Source organism: Diceros bicornis, chromosome 32 (genome assembly GCF_020826845.1).
Source record: "Diceros bicornis minor isolate mBicDic1 chromosome 32, mDicBic1.mat.cur, whole genome shotgun sequence".
In the NCBI taxonomy this organism is placed as follows: domain Eukaryota; kingdom Metazoa; phylum Chordata; class Mammalia; order Perissodactyla; family Rhinocerotidae; genus Diceros; species Diceros bicornis.
Genome location: NC_080771.1, coordinates 18,808,138 through 18,823,735, shown reverse-complemented (window position 1 = coordinate 18,823,735; position 15,598 = coordinate 18,808,138). Strand labels below are relative to the sequence as shown.

General features: G+C 55.1%; 1 protein-coding gene across 1 annotated transcript; it reads right to left on the bottom strand.

The window, feature by feature from the left end:
• Window positions 1–1,229: 1,229 nt before the first annotated feature.
• CA7 (carbonic anhydrase 7) lies at window positions 1,230–9,838 on the bottom strand. The gene is made up of 7 exons (XM_058528624.1): window positions 9,799–9,838; window positions 7,067–7,264; window positions 4,204–4,322; window positions 3,318–3,413; window positions 3,150–3,212; window positions 2,487–2,642; window positions 1,230–1,980 (listed from the first exon to the last, which is right to left on the bottom strand). Exons 1-7 carry the CDS (start codon window positions 9,836–9,838, stop codon window positions 1,858–1,860), a joined length of 795 nt encoding a protein of 264 aa, XP_058384607.1. The 3' UTR covers window positions 1,230–1,857.
• Between the last annotated feature and the right edge of the window lie 5,760 nt (window positions 9,839–15,598).

Genomic DNA, 15,598 nt, shown 5'->3' with positions numbered 1-15,598 from the left:
AGCTATCTCTTTCTCCCCCTTCACAACCTAACCATTTGCTATCCTGGTTTCTCACCTCCTCTCACTCCTCCACCCCTAGCTGCTGCCTGAGGCTGCCCCGCTCCTCTGGGGCACAGTGATGGCTGGGTCTCTAAACCTTAGGCAGCTCTCCAGACTTGGGCTAGGGCTCAGGTGAGGCAAGCGAGGCCCTTAGGGTGCACATTTAGGGAGGCATGCACTCTCAGGTTGTGCAAATGTGGGGTCGGGGCCTCAGGGTGCGTGCCTCCTTAAATTTTGCACCCTAAGAGATCGCTTGCCCCAGCCCTGCCTCAGCCCCTTTCCAAACCCTCTCTCCCGGGTGTTGTAGACCCTACTCTCTGGCGTTTCTCCCACGTCTCAGCAGCTCCTCTTCAAGGTTCTATGCTAGTTCCTCCTCCAGCCATGCTGGGACCCCCTCACTCACTGTGCACCCCCCACTCCAGCCCCTCAGCCTCACCCACCACCTTGAGTCAAGATACCCCAAAACAGCCCCTCCACCCTCCACCTCTCTCTTTGGCTCAAACCCCAACATCCCGCTGCTGCCTAGCACTCCCTTCCAGGGCCCCGCAGATGCTGTGTGTCCACCCTTGTCAGCTCCTCCCCAGGGTTCCCAGTCCACAAGGAGACTCCCCTCTCCCCTCAGGGACACTCCCCAGATTCCCCTCTCCCTCCCAGACAGCCAAACACTATCTTTTGGGCTCTACCTCCTGAATCTCTTATCCAGCCCCCTGCTCCTCACCTCCACCACTCTGTCCCGGCCACTGGCCACCACCTCCTCCCTGCCACCACTCCTGCCCGCCTATCCACACTCCACAGGGATCTTCCCCTTCGCACATCTGGCCCTGTCCCTCTTCTCCTCCAGACCTTTTATGACTCCCCATTAGCCTTGATCCCACAGGGCTCCAGCCCCACCAGTTGTTTTCAGCTCCATAAACACTCTGGATTCTTCTCACCTCCAAGCTTGCACACCTGCTTTTCTCTTCCCTCTGTCTTGGAATACTGGCTGGAATTTAATTTCTTCACCAGACAAGGTAGGCTCCCCCTTTCTCTGCTCTCACAGCCCCTGCCCTGCCCTGCCCTCTGTATAACCCTCACTTGCTCAGTACCTATGTTCCTCCCAACATACTGTGCCTGACTCACCCCCTTCAGCCCCCGATGCCTAGAACCGTACTTGACATAGCACAGGCATTCAAGGGGAGTTTGTTGCATGGATGAATGAATTTATTAATCAATGCATGGATGGATTGTCATGTAGGTGGCTCTGGTGGCTGGGTGGGGATGAGAGAAGATACGACATAATTTGTAGCCAGCATCTGCCCATGGCAGCAGGGGGCTGGAGGGAGAAGGCCATGTCACCTCCAGCAGGCTGGGTGCTGATTATAATGGCCTGGCAGATGTATGCATGGCAGAGGCCTGCAGAAGAGGTAACACCGAGAGGGCAGCTCTGCCCACCTCTAATTATTGCTTGAGTCTTTCTGGCAATGCCAGCTGCCTGCCCCAGAGAGCTGGGTCTCGTCCATCACAGTGTGAGCTCCGGGTGGGGCTGCTGCCACTGCCATTGGGAAGACAAGAGGAGGTTCCTAGGGGCCTTTGGAGAGCAGAGGCAGCCCCAGGCTTGGACCACGCTCAGCTCCTGTCCTTCCTGTCCCCAGGGCAGCTGAAGGGTGTCCCTGACTCCAGGGTTCCGTCAAGAAGCCTCCAGGGTGGCCAAGGAGCAAGCCAGCTGAAGGGGGGACCACAGCACCCCTCAGGCAGGGAGCCTCGGATGGTTTGGTGTCTGCTGACGTGGAAGCCCTTGGGAAGATGGTGCCCTAGTGGCCGGCTGGGCAGGAGGGCATCTCAGGCCCGGAAGGAGGCCTTGACCACACGGCCCTTCAGTGGCTGTGGCGGCCGGAAGTTGTTCACCATGTGGATCCTCTCATCATCCTCTGAGGTGAAAAGCAGGCTCCGGAATTTTTCCATCTTAAGAAGGCAGAAGAGATACTCAGGGCAGAATGTGAGTGCTGTGGTCCTCTCTGATCCCAGACATGTCATCTGGCATACCCTGCCCAGCCAGCCCTACCCACCCCTCCTCTTGCTCCGAGGGCTTGTCCTCTCTTCTCGCCATTCATTCCCTCTTTGGGACCTCAACCTTAGTTACTTACTAAAGGGCTTCTGAACCTAGACCCTGATCCACCTAGTTCCAGTTCCAACCCCATCTAGCTGTGACTTATCAGCAAATGCAGCATTCAGATTCTAACACAGCAGGGGTGGTCCCAGGATCCAGAAATCTCCACCCCCCAGCCTGTGCCTACGTCCTAATGACTAATAATCAAGGTAACTCCCAACTAAAAATCTAAACGTTTATTAGCATATGGGAGCCTTGACGGTGGGACCACAGGCTGCGGGGTGCTGGCTGGGGGAGTCACACTGCCCAGGGTGGGCTCTGAGTGCCGCATCCCTCCACTTGGAGCTCTGGGAGGACTCACCTGCCTCTCAGAGATGCTGATGGGCTCCCGGAGCACGATCCAGGTGACACTCTCGCTCAGTGGGGGCGTCGTCAGGGACCCGGGGTAGGTCCAGTAGTGCCGGCTGGTGGGCAGGAGACACTTGGGGTTGAAGCAGCTGAACTGGGCCTTGGTGCCCTGGGGCAGGGCAGGGGAACCCGGGAGTCAGCACAGACCCCCCCACTAGGACCAGACCAGCAGCCTCTCCACCCATTTCTATCAGCAGGATTTAGGTTTCTCCTTGGCCTGTTGATGCAAATTGTGGGCAAATGTCTGTGATCCCAGATGCCATCTCCCAGCCTGGGCCAGGCCCTCTCCACCCATTTGCTTGTATGTAAAAGCTGCAGCCACCATGTTCTCTCCTGCCTTCAGCTGCCCTTGGTGGCTCCGCTTGTCAGATGGCCATTAACATGACAAGCATCTTATCAATTCTGTACCCAACCAGATTGCATGCTGGGCACTCAATGAGGCCATGGACCCTGACAAAGAGGAGTCAGCTGCAGGGCTCCACAGGTGCTGACCTGCACCCTGACAAGAGTTTGCTGCCAGGTTGGAGGAGCAGATGGGCCCACTTTATGATCCAGCTTCTTCCTCCCTCCCCACCAGGCTGCTCTGAGTCAGAGGCATGGACCCCCCTCGTCTCACCTTAAACCGAACCATGTAGAGTGCATCTGTCAGACGGTTCATGCTGGGGTGCTCGTCCCCCGTCTGTCAGGGAGAGGGTAGTGTGAGCTGAGCACCCACTGTGTTCTGGCACTAGAGACAGTGCCCGGCCTCTCGTGCCCCTCCTGGCCCTGGGTAACCACCCCTCACCTCCAGGAAGACACCGACCACAGCCAGGCCATCGGGCGCGGACGCGGCCTCCCCAAAGGTGCTGTACTTCTTGGCATTCCAATGAACCAGGTGCAGCTAAGGCGGTAACAGCAGGCCAGTGTTTAGTGCCTCCAAGGGGCCATGGGAGCTCAGAGCCAGGCTTCTCTCACTCCCACCAGACTCCTGGCCCCTCTGCAGGAGGGGTAGACTCAATCTTCCCAGGCCTAGGGTCCTGAGGGGCCTAGGGGAGCCCCTAAGGGCCACAGATAGCATCCACCCTGCTCTGGGCCAAACCCTTTCCTGAGCCCCAGGGGACCAAAGAAGAATCTGGCTCAGGCCTTGCCCTCCATGAATGAACTGTGAAATAGATGATGGCCGTCCAGTGTGACACCTCCCTGAGAAGGCTGCGCCTGCAGCTGTGTCCAAAGAATAAGCAGGGGGTTATCAGATGGAACCCTTGGGGGAAGGTATTCCAGGCAGGGAGAACAGCATAAGCGAGAGCCTGGAGGCGTGAAAGAGCCAGGTGTGGGCAGGGGATTCATCACATGCAGGGCAGTATGGGGAGAGGTCAGGGATGATGAGGCCAGGCAAGGCCAGGTCATGCAGGGCCCTGAAGGACAGGCTCAGTCCTGTAGTGTTGTTGGCAAGGGTGTAGTGGGGCTGGATTTGCCCTTCAGAAAACTCCTTCTGGTCACACAGACTAGGACAGCAGTGGGCAGAGTTCAGGTGGAAGACTCTGTGCTGGGGTGGGTGGAGGGTGTCCCTCTCCAGGCCTCCTGGGCACTCCTCCTTGCCCTCTCCAGGGCCCCACACCAGGCACCTGTCAAGCCCCTGACCATCCAGTCCTTCCCCGGATAGTAGAGGGATCAGGTAGAGGAGGGCTTACCTCGCTGGGGAACGACTTGCCGTCCACCGTGTGCTCTGAGCCCACACTGTGCTTCTTGCCCCAGTGGAAATGGAACTGCTTGAGCCGGTAGGGCCCATCCAGGGGGCCCCCAGCCATCACTGCAGGGAGAAGTGGGGTGTGTGGCCATCGACGTGAGGGAGCCCACACCGACAGGCAGGCGGCAGTGCCAGCATCAGGGCAGTGCCCAGGAGGGGGATAAGTTTATCATCTAGAAAATTCGTTGGGCTAATTGTGCTTGAGTCAGTCCCCACCCAGTTCCCTGGGCTCTTGCTGGTTCGGGGCTGAAATATTGGCAGCTGTAGGTGGCAGAGGAGTCTGGTACTGACAGAGTAGATTCTCCATCTGGCCATCCTCCCCGTTCCTGCCCAATTTTGCATGGAAGCTGGGACCTTGCCTCTCAGGTACCCATTATCACTAACAACAGGCCTCCCATGTCTGGAACCCTGACCCAGGGCTGCATCAGAAGGACTATTTTGTTTATCCTCATAGTAGCCCATGAGGGACAGAATCTATTATTATCTCTATTTTATAAAGAAGGAAACAAAGATGAGGCAAGGGCAAGGCATTTGCCCAAGGTCACACAGCATGACACTGAGCCAGGATACAAGCCTGCATCTCCTTTATAAGTCCAGAGCCCAAGCCCCTAATCACCAAGGCTGCACTGCCTCTCCAGAACCTTGAGACTCTCCAGGACCTGATGCTGTCCAGAGGTCAGCTCCCCAGGGGCCCCACTCTAATAGCCAGGCCCAGGTACCTCCAATGCCCTCCCCCATGTCCTCTTTGGCAGGCCCCACTTGTGCTGGTTTTGTGACTTTCCCACCCTGATACCCGGTGAGCTGGGGCCACACACAACGCCTCCGGGGACTGATTGAATTTCCAGCTGAAAGGGATCTGGCAGTGGAGGGAGCCCCAGCCAGGCCTGAATGTGAGCCCCTGGATCAGGTGACAGCCCTGGGCTCAGAGTTCCACCAGGCCCCTCGAGGATGGGTGACCAGGGCAGGGCCTTCCCCCCGAGAGCTCCTTGAGGAGGAGGAGGATGACAGGACAGTCCAGAGGCCCCTCATTGCTGCCCTGCCTTACCTGAGAAGTAGGGCCTGTCCATGGCAATGCTAGGTGGCTGGCAAAGGGAGTCTGGGGGTAGTGGCCATGGGCAGGGGCCCCGTCAGGCTGCCCCATCCTGGGGAGGCAGGAGCAGCCAGGCCTGCAGGCTCAGCTCTCTAATATGGCCTGTGGGGGCCCACCCCTCTGAGCATGCCACACCTGGGACCCCACAGTGTGGTTTCTCAGTGAGTGAACTCCCTCTTTAACCCCTTGAGCTTGGCTTCCTTAGCCCCCTCCCTCCGTCTTGACCAGAGAACACACTGCCATTCACTGGACACTATGTGTTCAGCACTCCGTGGGCATCCACCCGCACAGCGACCTTGAGGGGGACACATTGTTACCCCCATCGGACAGATGTGGGACTGAGGCTCGGAAAGGTAGGTATCCTGCCCAAGGGCACACAGCTGGTTAGTGGCAGAGGCCCAACTGTCTCACTCCGAAGCCCACCTTCTTTCCACTGGCTCCCTGCCCCCTCAGGCCTGGGCATTCTGGTAGAGGGGGGAACCCTCACTTTCAGCCAGGCCTGAAAGTGAGCCCCTGGATCAGTGGTCCAGAAGCATGCCCCTTTGACCCTTGCCCCCCAACAGTGGCCTTCACTAAGCTACTGATGTCTGAATAGAATCCTCAGTGCCCTCTGAAGGCTGTTTAAAAGGTACAACCATATGAAAATTTCTCCTTCATAAACTGTCATCTAGGGTCATCAAGACCCCCATGTCCCTCCTCAAAGCTCTAGGTGAGAGGCTTTTCTTAGAATTCGGTACCAGGAAATGCTGTGTCTCTCTGCTGAGGATCTGCTGGAATTCCTCCTTCTTCAAGAAGAATTATAACTGATTCTCTTTCTCTTTTTTCCTGGCTTCCCGGGGAACTCAGGACTAAGCAACCGAGATCACTCCTATCTGGCTTCCCTCCTCTTCTCTGCCCTTTGATTTTTCTATTTGAAACTTGAGTTCCCTTGAGTGCTTTCATTGTGTGGCGGCAGGTGGGGGGAAGGTTGGGGGGACAGAGTACCAATCACTTTCTTATGCAAGAAATTCTAGCAGTTTCTCTTGAGGCCTCTGCCTCGGAATTTATCATGAAAGAATCTGGACTCTAGTCCCAGGGCAAAGAGACCTTGGAAGGAGCTCCCACAAGTTCCCGCTGGCCTCTCTCTGGCCCAAGATGGTTGGGATTGAGGTTGTGGGTACCTTGAAGAGAAGACCTGTGGAGTTGGACCAGCCTGGTTCGGGCCCTCCGCAGCTCACTGAGTCTCTACTTGCCCATCTTAGAGGTGGGTTCTCAAGAGGAATAAAAGAGCTGCCTGTGACCTTATCAAGGGGCCTGGCACACAGAACATTTCAGCTCCCTTCTCTCTCTGCTGGGCTTGGCCAGATCACACAGAGAGGAGGGCTTGGCCATAGGCCACACAGCAGGTCAGTGACGGGGCAGGGAATGAAAACAAACCCGACCTAAAGCACTAAGTGGAAGACAAGGAAGGGAATTAGCATTTCTTGAGCATCTGCTATATGCCAGCACCACAAACATCACCTCAGGTTTTCATCTTTCCTCTCCATAACCCTAGAGAGGAAAATAGGGTCTTATTGCTCCCATTTTATGCCGAAGGAGACTGAGACTCAGCTCAAGTCTTCATAGCTGGTGAGAGGTGGAGCCGTCCCTCCCCAGCGCAGCATGCTGTCCCTCCTGAGCCTGCCCAAAACAGGGTCCCCAGGGGGAGAGGTGCAAGGGTCTGGCAGGAGCCACTTACCAGTTCGGTCATCGCTGTCATTGAAGTCCACCTGGACAGAGTGGCCATTGTTGGCAATGCTGAGGGACGTGCAGGCCTCGTAGGAAAGCTCCAGTGGCTTCAGGCTGGGCGAGTACACAGCCTGGCTGGACACGATATTGATGGGTGATTGGCGGTCTCCCTGGGCAATGGGATACAGCTTGTGCCACTGTGAGGGGCCTGCAGGTGGGGACAGGGCGAGGACTCAGGCCAGGCCTGATCTCTGGGCTGCAGGCCGAGGGCACTTGTGGGGACTGTCTCCTTTCAGAGGTTAGCCCCTGCTTTGGAGCTTTGCGCTCTGGAGCTCCAATTCCAGCTCTGCCACCTCCCTCTCAACCCTCATTTCCTTGTCTGGGAAATGGCCTCACTAAAACTCACTGCCCAGAGCTGATACGAGGCCCAGAGAGTTAATGCACGGAAGAGAGCATAACACAGCTACAGGCTTGGGTGGTCCTGGCAGTAGTTGGTTCTCCCCAACCCAATACATGCTCGGAGAGGCCTCCGGCCATCCGGAGTCCCTGACCTGACCCTACCAGGTATCTGGCCTCTTCTTGCATGGTGAGCATGTTCGTGATGGTGTTTGTGATAATAATAACAAAAGCTCACATCAACTTGGCTTTGGCTCTGTGACATGCTCCTCACAACCACCTTGTGAAGTAGAAACCAGAGTGATCCCCATTTCTCAGATGAGGGAACTGAGGGCCACTCACACGTATGCCCACATACACTCGGACTCTGGTATAAACACACAGCATGTGCATGCACTGCCCCCAGCTGCCCTCCCCAGGCATGTGCCTATAGGTCCACAGAGATTTTCACGTGTGCACACATATGTGCACAGTGACCTGGGCTCACCACGCCCAGAGAGGCTAGGCCCAGCAACACATGTGTACAAACACACACACAGCTCTGTTGACTACATCTGACACACACATATACACCCTCACATACAAACACCCCCTGTTGCAAACCCAAGTCTGCACTAAGAGACTACAGCAAAACACATGCTCGTGCACGCACACACACCACGCACACACCTGCATGCACACCCACAGGCGCCCACCACCTGCCTCCCAGAGGCTCCATCTGCAGCCGAGAGGCTCGGCATCTCCCCGGGAAACATCCTGAGATGCAGCCTATTTTTAGAGCTATTGCCGGCTGGTGCTTCTCCCCGTTTTTGGCTTCTTAAGTTTTCCTGAGAAAACAGCAGCAGGTGCCAACAGAGCTGTGTCCCTATGGATGACTCAGAATCGTGGCCCAGACCCACTGGGTTATTTTTGAAGTCCTGTGAGCATGCCGCACGCCGGCACCTCTATCCTTCTGTCCTTTCCTCCCTCATTGCCCCTACACTGGATGACCCAGGTCTGCCTGGGCGAGGGGCAGTGGCCTGAGGGTGGCAGGCCCTACAGGATACTACATGCTCAGAGCTGGTGGGCAAGACCAGCAAGAAGGCCGGCGTCAGGGGCCTCTGACTCTGGGGGAAGCACCCAGAAACTGGCTCTGAGCAGGTGCTGGGGGGAGATGATCTTCTATGGGTTCTGCCAACCTGCACCTTCTCTGCCTCTCTCTCCATCTCTGCTGGTCTCTGTTGCCTTTTTCTGAATGTCTCTTTCTAGCTTTTGCATGCCCAGATCTGAGGTTCTCCCCTCCAAAATACGCTCCTGTGTCCTTGAGGTCCCAGAGGGGGCCAGAGACACCACAGCACCTCCCTAACTCCCTCTGGCTCATTGCAACCTCCTGACCCCCAGACTGTAGCCCAAGACCACCCCTCACCCTCACAGAGTGACTGCCTCTCCCCAGAGAAGTAGGGAGTGTTCCTCCCACCAACACTTCTGCTTCTTCCCACCCCGACCTGCCCTGCCTGGGTTTCCTCATGGCAGCCTGGATATCGGGTCCTCATTATTCACCTCAGCGAAAGGGGGAAACCCTTACCCCCCATGCCCACCCCGGTAAGAAGTAGCCCAAAAGGGAACCGACCTGCCCCAGACCCACCCTAAGCCGTCTGACTCCCACCTTCTGCCTCCTCTCCCTTCCTCTGCATCCTGAGGAAACTGAGGCAGGGTGGAAGAGCTATTTTCCCTGTCAGAACAGGAGGCTGATGTGGGCCACGGGTTCCCACGCCTCACACCGGGACGTGCCCAGACACCCTGCTGCATGCAGACACATGCGTGCGCCTCCAAAAGCCCGTTCCCTCTCATACCTCCCGGCACCAAAGCTCGGACACTTTCCGGGGAAACTCTCCCAGGGACACTGCGCCCTTGCCCACGCGGAGTCCAGCTCCCGGGAGGTCCGCACACACACGCCGTGCGCGCTCCCCGCACAGACATCCGCGCACAGCGCTCCGCCGCGACCGCCTCCGGCTGCCCTGGGCCACCGCCACCCCCTGCGCCGCCGGGGGTGAGTGAGTGAGCGTCTGCGCCGGGGTCGAGCGAGCGCAGCCGGCAGGGGCTGCGCGGAGGAGGCGGCAGGAGGCGCTCAGCCGCCCGGCGGCCCATTGGCGGCGGGGCCGGCTGGGGCGCAGCGCGGACTTGGCGCCAGGCGCGGGGGAGCCAGGTTTCGGGCCGGGTAGGTGGGCCGGGTTCTGGGGGCTGGACGGGAGGGGGGTCCCGGTCCGGCCTGGCAGATGAGGGGCTTGCCAGCCGGGGAAACCCGGCTGGGCGCCAGGGTCCAGGGCGAGTCCCAGCAGGTCGAAGCCAGCCGAGATCTCTGCCTACCGTCGTCCTGGCCGTAGCCCCAGCCGTGGTGGCCGGTCATGCCGCTGCCGTCCCCGAAGCCGTGCACCTGCCCGCTCGGCACAGTTCCGCTCGCCCGGGCTGCGGCTCCGGCCCCGATCGCTGCCGCGGAGCAGCCTCTTAAAGCGGCGGCGGGCGGGAGGAGCGGTTCCCGGGGGACCCGCCCCCCCACCCCCAGCAGGGCGAAAGAAGCCGGCCCTGCCTCCCCCACCCCCCCCACCGCCCGCAGGCCAGTTGAACCCGGGATCGAGATGCAGGGTCAAGGGGACCTAAATCTCTTCCCGCACCCCCACCCCCGCCTTGGCCCGACGACTGTCCCTCTTTTCTCCAGCACGTGTACAGGCTCCAGGACAGGAGAAACCGTCCATGCTGAGGGCCGCCTCTGTTTCCCCACATCTCATCCCCTCCCTAGGCTGTCCTTGAGCGGTAAATCCTACCCCCGGGCACCAGGGCTCTGGGACCTCAGTTCTTTGGGATTGGAGAGTCCCCTTTAAGCTACAAATTGCACTGACCATCAAGTGTCCAGAACTGGAGCTTCCCCTGTTTGCCAAACACTGTGGCAGGTGCTGGGCCAACGTTGGGTCCTTCCTGTCGTCTAACCCTCTCAGCTACCCTACAACATTGGGTGGTACTTCCATTAGCCCTATTTCACGGAGTAACAGACTGAGGCCTAGAGAGGTGAAGTGACTTGCCTGAGGTCATCTAGCCAGAGAGTGAGGGATTTGCTCCCAGTTTGTCTCACTTCATACACCACTCTTCACCACTTCCCCTTGGTGCTGGGGGTGAGGGGGTCCTATGGCTGTGGGGGTCCAGGAGCCCTGGCGTAGGGGGAGAGCAGGACTGGCAACCCAAACCCCTGGCCCAGACAGAACCAGAGCCTCAAAGGGGGAATGGAGAGGGGTGGCATTAACCAGTGAGCATGAAGACAGACAGACCCACAGAAACCAGTTGGCTTCCCCATGGAACCAAGTCAGAGGCCCTGCCTCCCATGCTCATTCGCTCCGTTGCTTCCTCCTTCTGTCCAGGACTCTGCCTGTCACTCTACAACCCGCTGTTTGTCCCTCCTTTCCTTGTCTCCCCATGACCTCCGGCACACCTACTGGGACCTCCACCCTGCACTCAATGTTAGTGCCAGCCTTGGCCCAACATTTTCCCACCCATGAGCCCTGGTCCTTGCTGTGCCCTCCACCTAGTATGTCCTCTGTCTTCCACCCACTGGCTCCAGCCGGGACAATCTGATTCATCTTAGAATGTGGCCTTGTGCCAAGGCTAGGGCTTGTCTCTGGCTAGGCCTCAGCTGGCAGTTTTGGGAAGACAAACAAATGGGTGGATGGAAGGAGAGACAAATGATCCCACCCAGGGGCTTGTACTCAACGGGAGTTGAAGGGCCATTTGTACAATGTCTGCTGGTCTGACTTTGACCAGAGGAGACTATCTCAGGCCCTGCTCTTGGTTGACCTTGTGGAGGAATCTGCCATCTTGTGTGCCTAGCTCCCCTACATCTCTGTGACTGTCTCAGTTTCTCTCTCCTAGGCCCTAAACCCCAGTTCCCCAGGTAGAGTTGTGGAGATTAATTGACAACTGGTTGGTTGGGCCAAGGTCAGTCAGTGACTTCCCAGCCCTGCCTAGATGCCCATTCTCTCATCCAGGAGCTGGAAGGAGCCCTTAATATAAATCTGACCCTGGGGTGGGGGCAGGGGACTCATGATAGAGATGCAGGGGGTGGCCCCCAAGACCAGCATGTGACAGAGAATGCAACATTGTCAAGGCCCCGGAAATATCATCTTCAGACCAAGAAGACAAAGGCTCGCTTTGGAACGAGACTTGCAGCCTCCATCCATCTCCCAGAGGAGCCAGCCACCCTTCTCCTGGGGGAGTTGCAACACTCTCAGGGCCTGGGGAGAGGCCCAAATTTGTACTTCATTGACCCACTTCCCCCTCAAGTGACCCAGGCCTTTTCCATATTTATTTATAGTGTTTAAAGAAATTGGAATTACTTATATAGTTTTGAATCCAGCTTCATCTGCACAGCAACCCTGCAGGCAGATTTTCACCCCCTTTTACAACTGAGGAAAGCAAGGCTCAGAGAAGATGAGGTAGGGTGCATAGTGAGTGACAGAGCAAGGATGAAAATCCAGGGCTGCTGAGGCCCTTATTCAACCTGTCTAAAATCGCAGGGATGGGAGGAAGCAGATTTTAAATTTGATTGTCATTTGCATATAGATGCAAGACTGTCTCTAGAAGGACTTAAGGGAAGCTGGGGAGAGTGTTGGCTTCTGGGGAGAAGACTGGGAGACCAGAAGGGTGGGGGAGGGTGCAGAATGGGGTGGGAGGGACAGTCTTTACTGCTCACTCCTTTGTACCTTTTGAAAGAACTAAAGTGAGGATTACCTCTTTGACAACCAAATAAAAGTTGAGCCAATTCTTTCCTTCCTGCAGCCTGTCTTCAGTGCTGGAGTGCTGGGAACTCAGGCAGGTGACAGGAGCCAATGGAGTCTGCCTGTCTCAGGTGAAGCCCCAGTTGTCCCCGCAGCCCACTTAGGTCAACTTGGGAAAGTCTGTGCCTCCATTCAGGCGCCTCCTGTCTCAGTTACATGCTGTCTTTAAAGCTGAATTGCTTTTACTGCTCCGGAGTTTACTCTTTGGTCTTGCTGGCGTCACTAGCTCCTGGATTTCACTGTTTCTGGGAGAGGGGAGCACAGGATGTGAGGGCTATTATGAAGGGCTGGGGCACGAGGGCAGGAGTAGCTTGCACAGCCACACCTCATTCATCAAGTGACTTTGACCACATCTTACTTCCCCTTTTAGAGACATAGTATCTTTGCTCTACAATGAGGTCTTGGCCGGGGATGGGGAGGGGGTGTCCCTGCCCTGCCCACCTCATGGTCCTATGAGCACTGGTTGAGACAATAGATGTCCAATGCTGCACCAACAGGCAGAATCGTGTCTGCTCTTCACTGTATGTTGTGCACTGGGCCAATGGGCCAGGCTAGAAGCCCTGTGGCCTAGAGACTTTAAGACCAAAATTAAAGTTCCTTGTACTTTTTAAAAACATTTGCACTCCAAGTGTGTGTATGTATGTCTGCACACAGTGGGATGGAATGAGCCTGGGCTGTGGACTCAGATAGACCCGGGCTAGGCTTCCAGCATCACTGGCTGTGTGACCTGGGGCAAGTTGCTTCACCTCTCTGAGCATGTTTTCTCATCTATAAGATGGGAATAGAGAGTCTAGAGGGCTAATAGGATAATTGCGTGAGGTGATGTCTGTGAGACTCCAGTACCAAAGATGTACTCCTCAGACCTAGAACCTCTGTTTTTTCTCCTTTTCCTTGTTGGGCACATTTAAAACTCCAAAAATTCCTTTTCGAATTATAGTAGTGCACCTATTAATTGTCGAAAATTTGGAAGAATCAGAAAAGCGTATACAAGAAAATTAAAACTACTGGTCATGTGACCCAAGAATCACCACTGTTAACATTTTGTGACCATCCTGCCAGGCTTTTTCGATACGTATTCACAGTACTTAAAAAACAATAAGAATCATATGTATAGCTTTGTGACCAGTTTTTTTTTTTTTTTCACCTAATGCCCTATGGTTAGCATTTTCCTGCTCAATCAGCCTTGGAGAACTTGACACTTAATAATTGCCCAGTGCTCTAGTGGACGGGTTATATCCAGTTTTCGCTTTTGTAAATAGCACTGCAGTGAACATCTTTATTGATATATCTTCGTGTGTGTGTCTGCTGATTTCCTTGGGATAAACTGCTAGAAGTGGAATTACCAAATCAGATGATATACACATTGCCAGTAGGGCATTTTAAAATGTAGAAAGTATGGTGGAAGTAGTTTCAGAAATTTATTCGTTCATTCAACAAGCATTTATTGAAGACTATTCAACGCCAAGTGCTGCGCCAGGCATGGGTGATAGAACTGTGAACATTACAGACCCACAGCTGCCTCCGGGGAGGGTTGGGGGAGAGAGGGAAGAGATTGGCCAATGAGCACCAGGGTGAGAAGGGCTAGGATGGGGAAGTGCAGGCAGGGAGGGCTAGTGGCCGAGGCCTGGGAGGGTGGACTGGGTTGTGACTCATTCTTCCCAGCTGGTGTCCCACAGACTATAAGCTCTCCCAGGGCAGAGCTCGCCCCAAACTTCCTGGGAGCCCAAGGATCCAGTCTCCCCCAGCCTCCCATCCAGTCTCTCTCCCTCATAATAGACCTGAGCTGGGGTCTGGCCAGATCTGTTGGGGTGTTTGTTTCTAATCCCTGTACCACCTTTTAAGGGCTTTGAGACTTTGGAGTTTTACTCATCTCTCCAAGCCTCTGCTCTCCTCTCTATAAAATGGAGTAAGCAACAGTATCTATTGCATTGGGTGAACACAAATGAGCACAAAATGGGGTGATGCACATCAAGGGCCTGCCTAGCATATAAATTCTCAGTAAATGGGAGTAGTATTGGGGTTATGGGGCTCAGTTTTCCCACTTGTTCAGTGGGAGCTTGGCCCAGATCAGTGGGTCTCAAACTTGAGACTGCATCAGAATTACCTGGAGGCTTATTAAAACAGTTTCCTGGGCCTCATCCCAGAGTTTCTTATTCAGCCAGTCTAGGATGGGGCTGAGAATTTGCATTTCTAACAAGTTCCCAGATGATGTTGATGCTGCTGGTCCAGGACCACACTTTGAAAACCAATGGCTTAAATGAATGCAGCCACGATTTCCTGGTCTGATGCCTGATTCTCTGTCCTCTACAATAGGAAACTCATCAGTGGGCCCTGAGTTCCTAGATGGCAGAGTGTGTTTCTGATCAACCCCCACAGCCCCAACACAGGCCCCTTTACCTGCTATTATGGGTTGAATTGTATCCTTCAAAAAGTTGTTGAAGTCCTAACCCCCAATACTTGTGAATATGATCTTATTTGTAAATAGGGGTTTTGCAGATGTAATCAAGTTAAGATGAGGTCATTAGGGTGGGCCCTGATCCAGTGTGACTGGTGTCCTTATAAGAAGAGATACAGATAGAGACACAGGGGAGAATGCCATGTGACAATGGAGGCAGAGACTGAAGTGCTACAGCTGTAAGCCAAGTATTACCAGCAAACCAGAAGCTAGGAAGGCAAGAAAGGATTCCTCCCTACAGGCTTCAGAAGGAGCATACTTCTCTCACCTTGATTTCAGACTTGTAGCTTTCAGAACTGTGAGACAATAAATTTCTGGATTTTTAAGCCACCCAGTTTGTGGTACTTTTTTATGGCAGTCCTAGGAAACTAATACACTGATGTATTTTTTTACAGATACCACCAGCGCAAACCTTTTCAAAATCATACATTTCTTCATAGGCATAGGACTCCCTCCACCAAATTTGGGGATGGTTCCCTTCATGCAGTCCACGACTGCACTGAGCATGAGAGGCTAAGCAGTGAACTTTCACCTGTCGCGTTTTGACTCTCCCACATTCCCTGGGCGTATTTTATTATCCCTTATATTTCACCTGTCCAACTGGAGAAGGAAATGTGACAGCATAAGCACATGACGAGCTGGGAGAGCCTCACATCTCTGTTTCCCACCAGTTGTGTTCCGTAGGGGCCAGGGAAGTCATGAGAGGGTGTGCCCCCATCCTGATCCTAGAGACAGCACCCAAGGCGAACTGCATCCATCATCACTGCATCATTACTGTCAAACTGCCCTCCCTCCCTTGACCCCTCCCCTGTCCCCATCCCAGAGTGGGTTGGGGGTTTGGATCTGTGCTCATTTCCACTTTATTTCAGGCAATTATTAACCTGATGTA

Bases quoted from the DNA above. Each gene is read 5' to 3' on its own strand.
- CA7 (XM_058528624.1), bottom strand. From the start codon at position 9,838: ATGACCGGCCACCACGGCTGGGGCTACGGCCAGGACGACG. The intron at 3,414-4,203 runs GTAAGCCCTCCT...TTACCGCCTTAG, and splicing joins GCAAGTCGTTCCCCAGCGAG to CTGCACCTGGTTCATTGGAA. The intron at 2,643-3,149 runs GTGAGACGAGGG...GCCCTGCCCCAG, and splicing joins TCTACATGGTTCGGTTTAAG to GGCACCAAGGCCCAGTTCAG.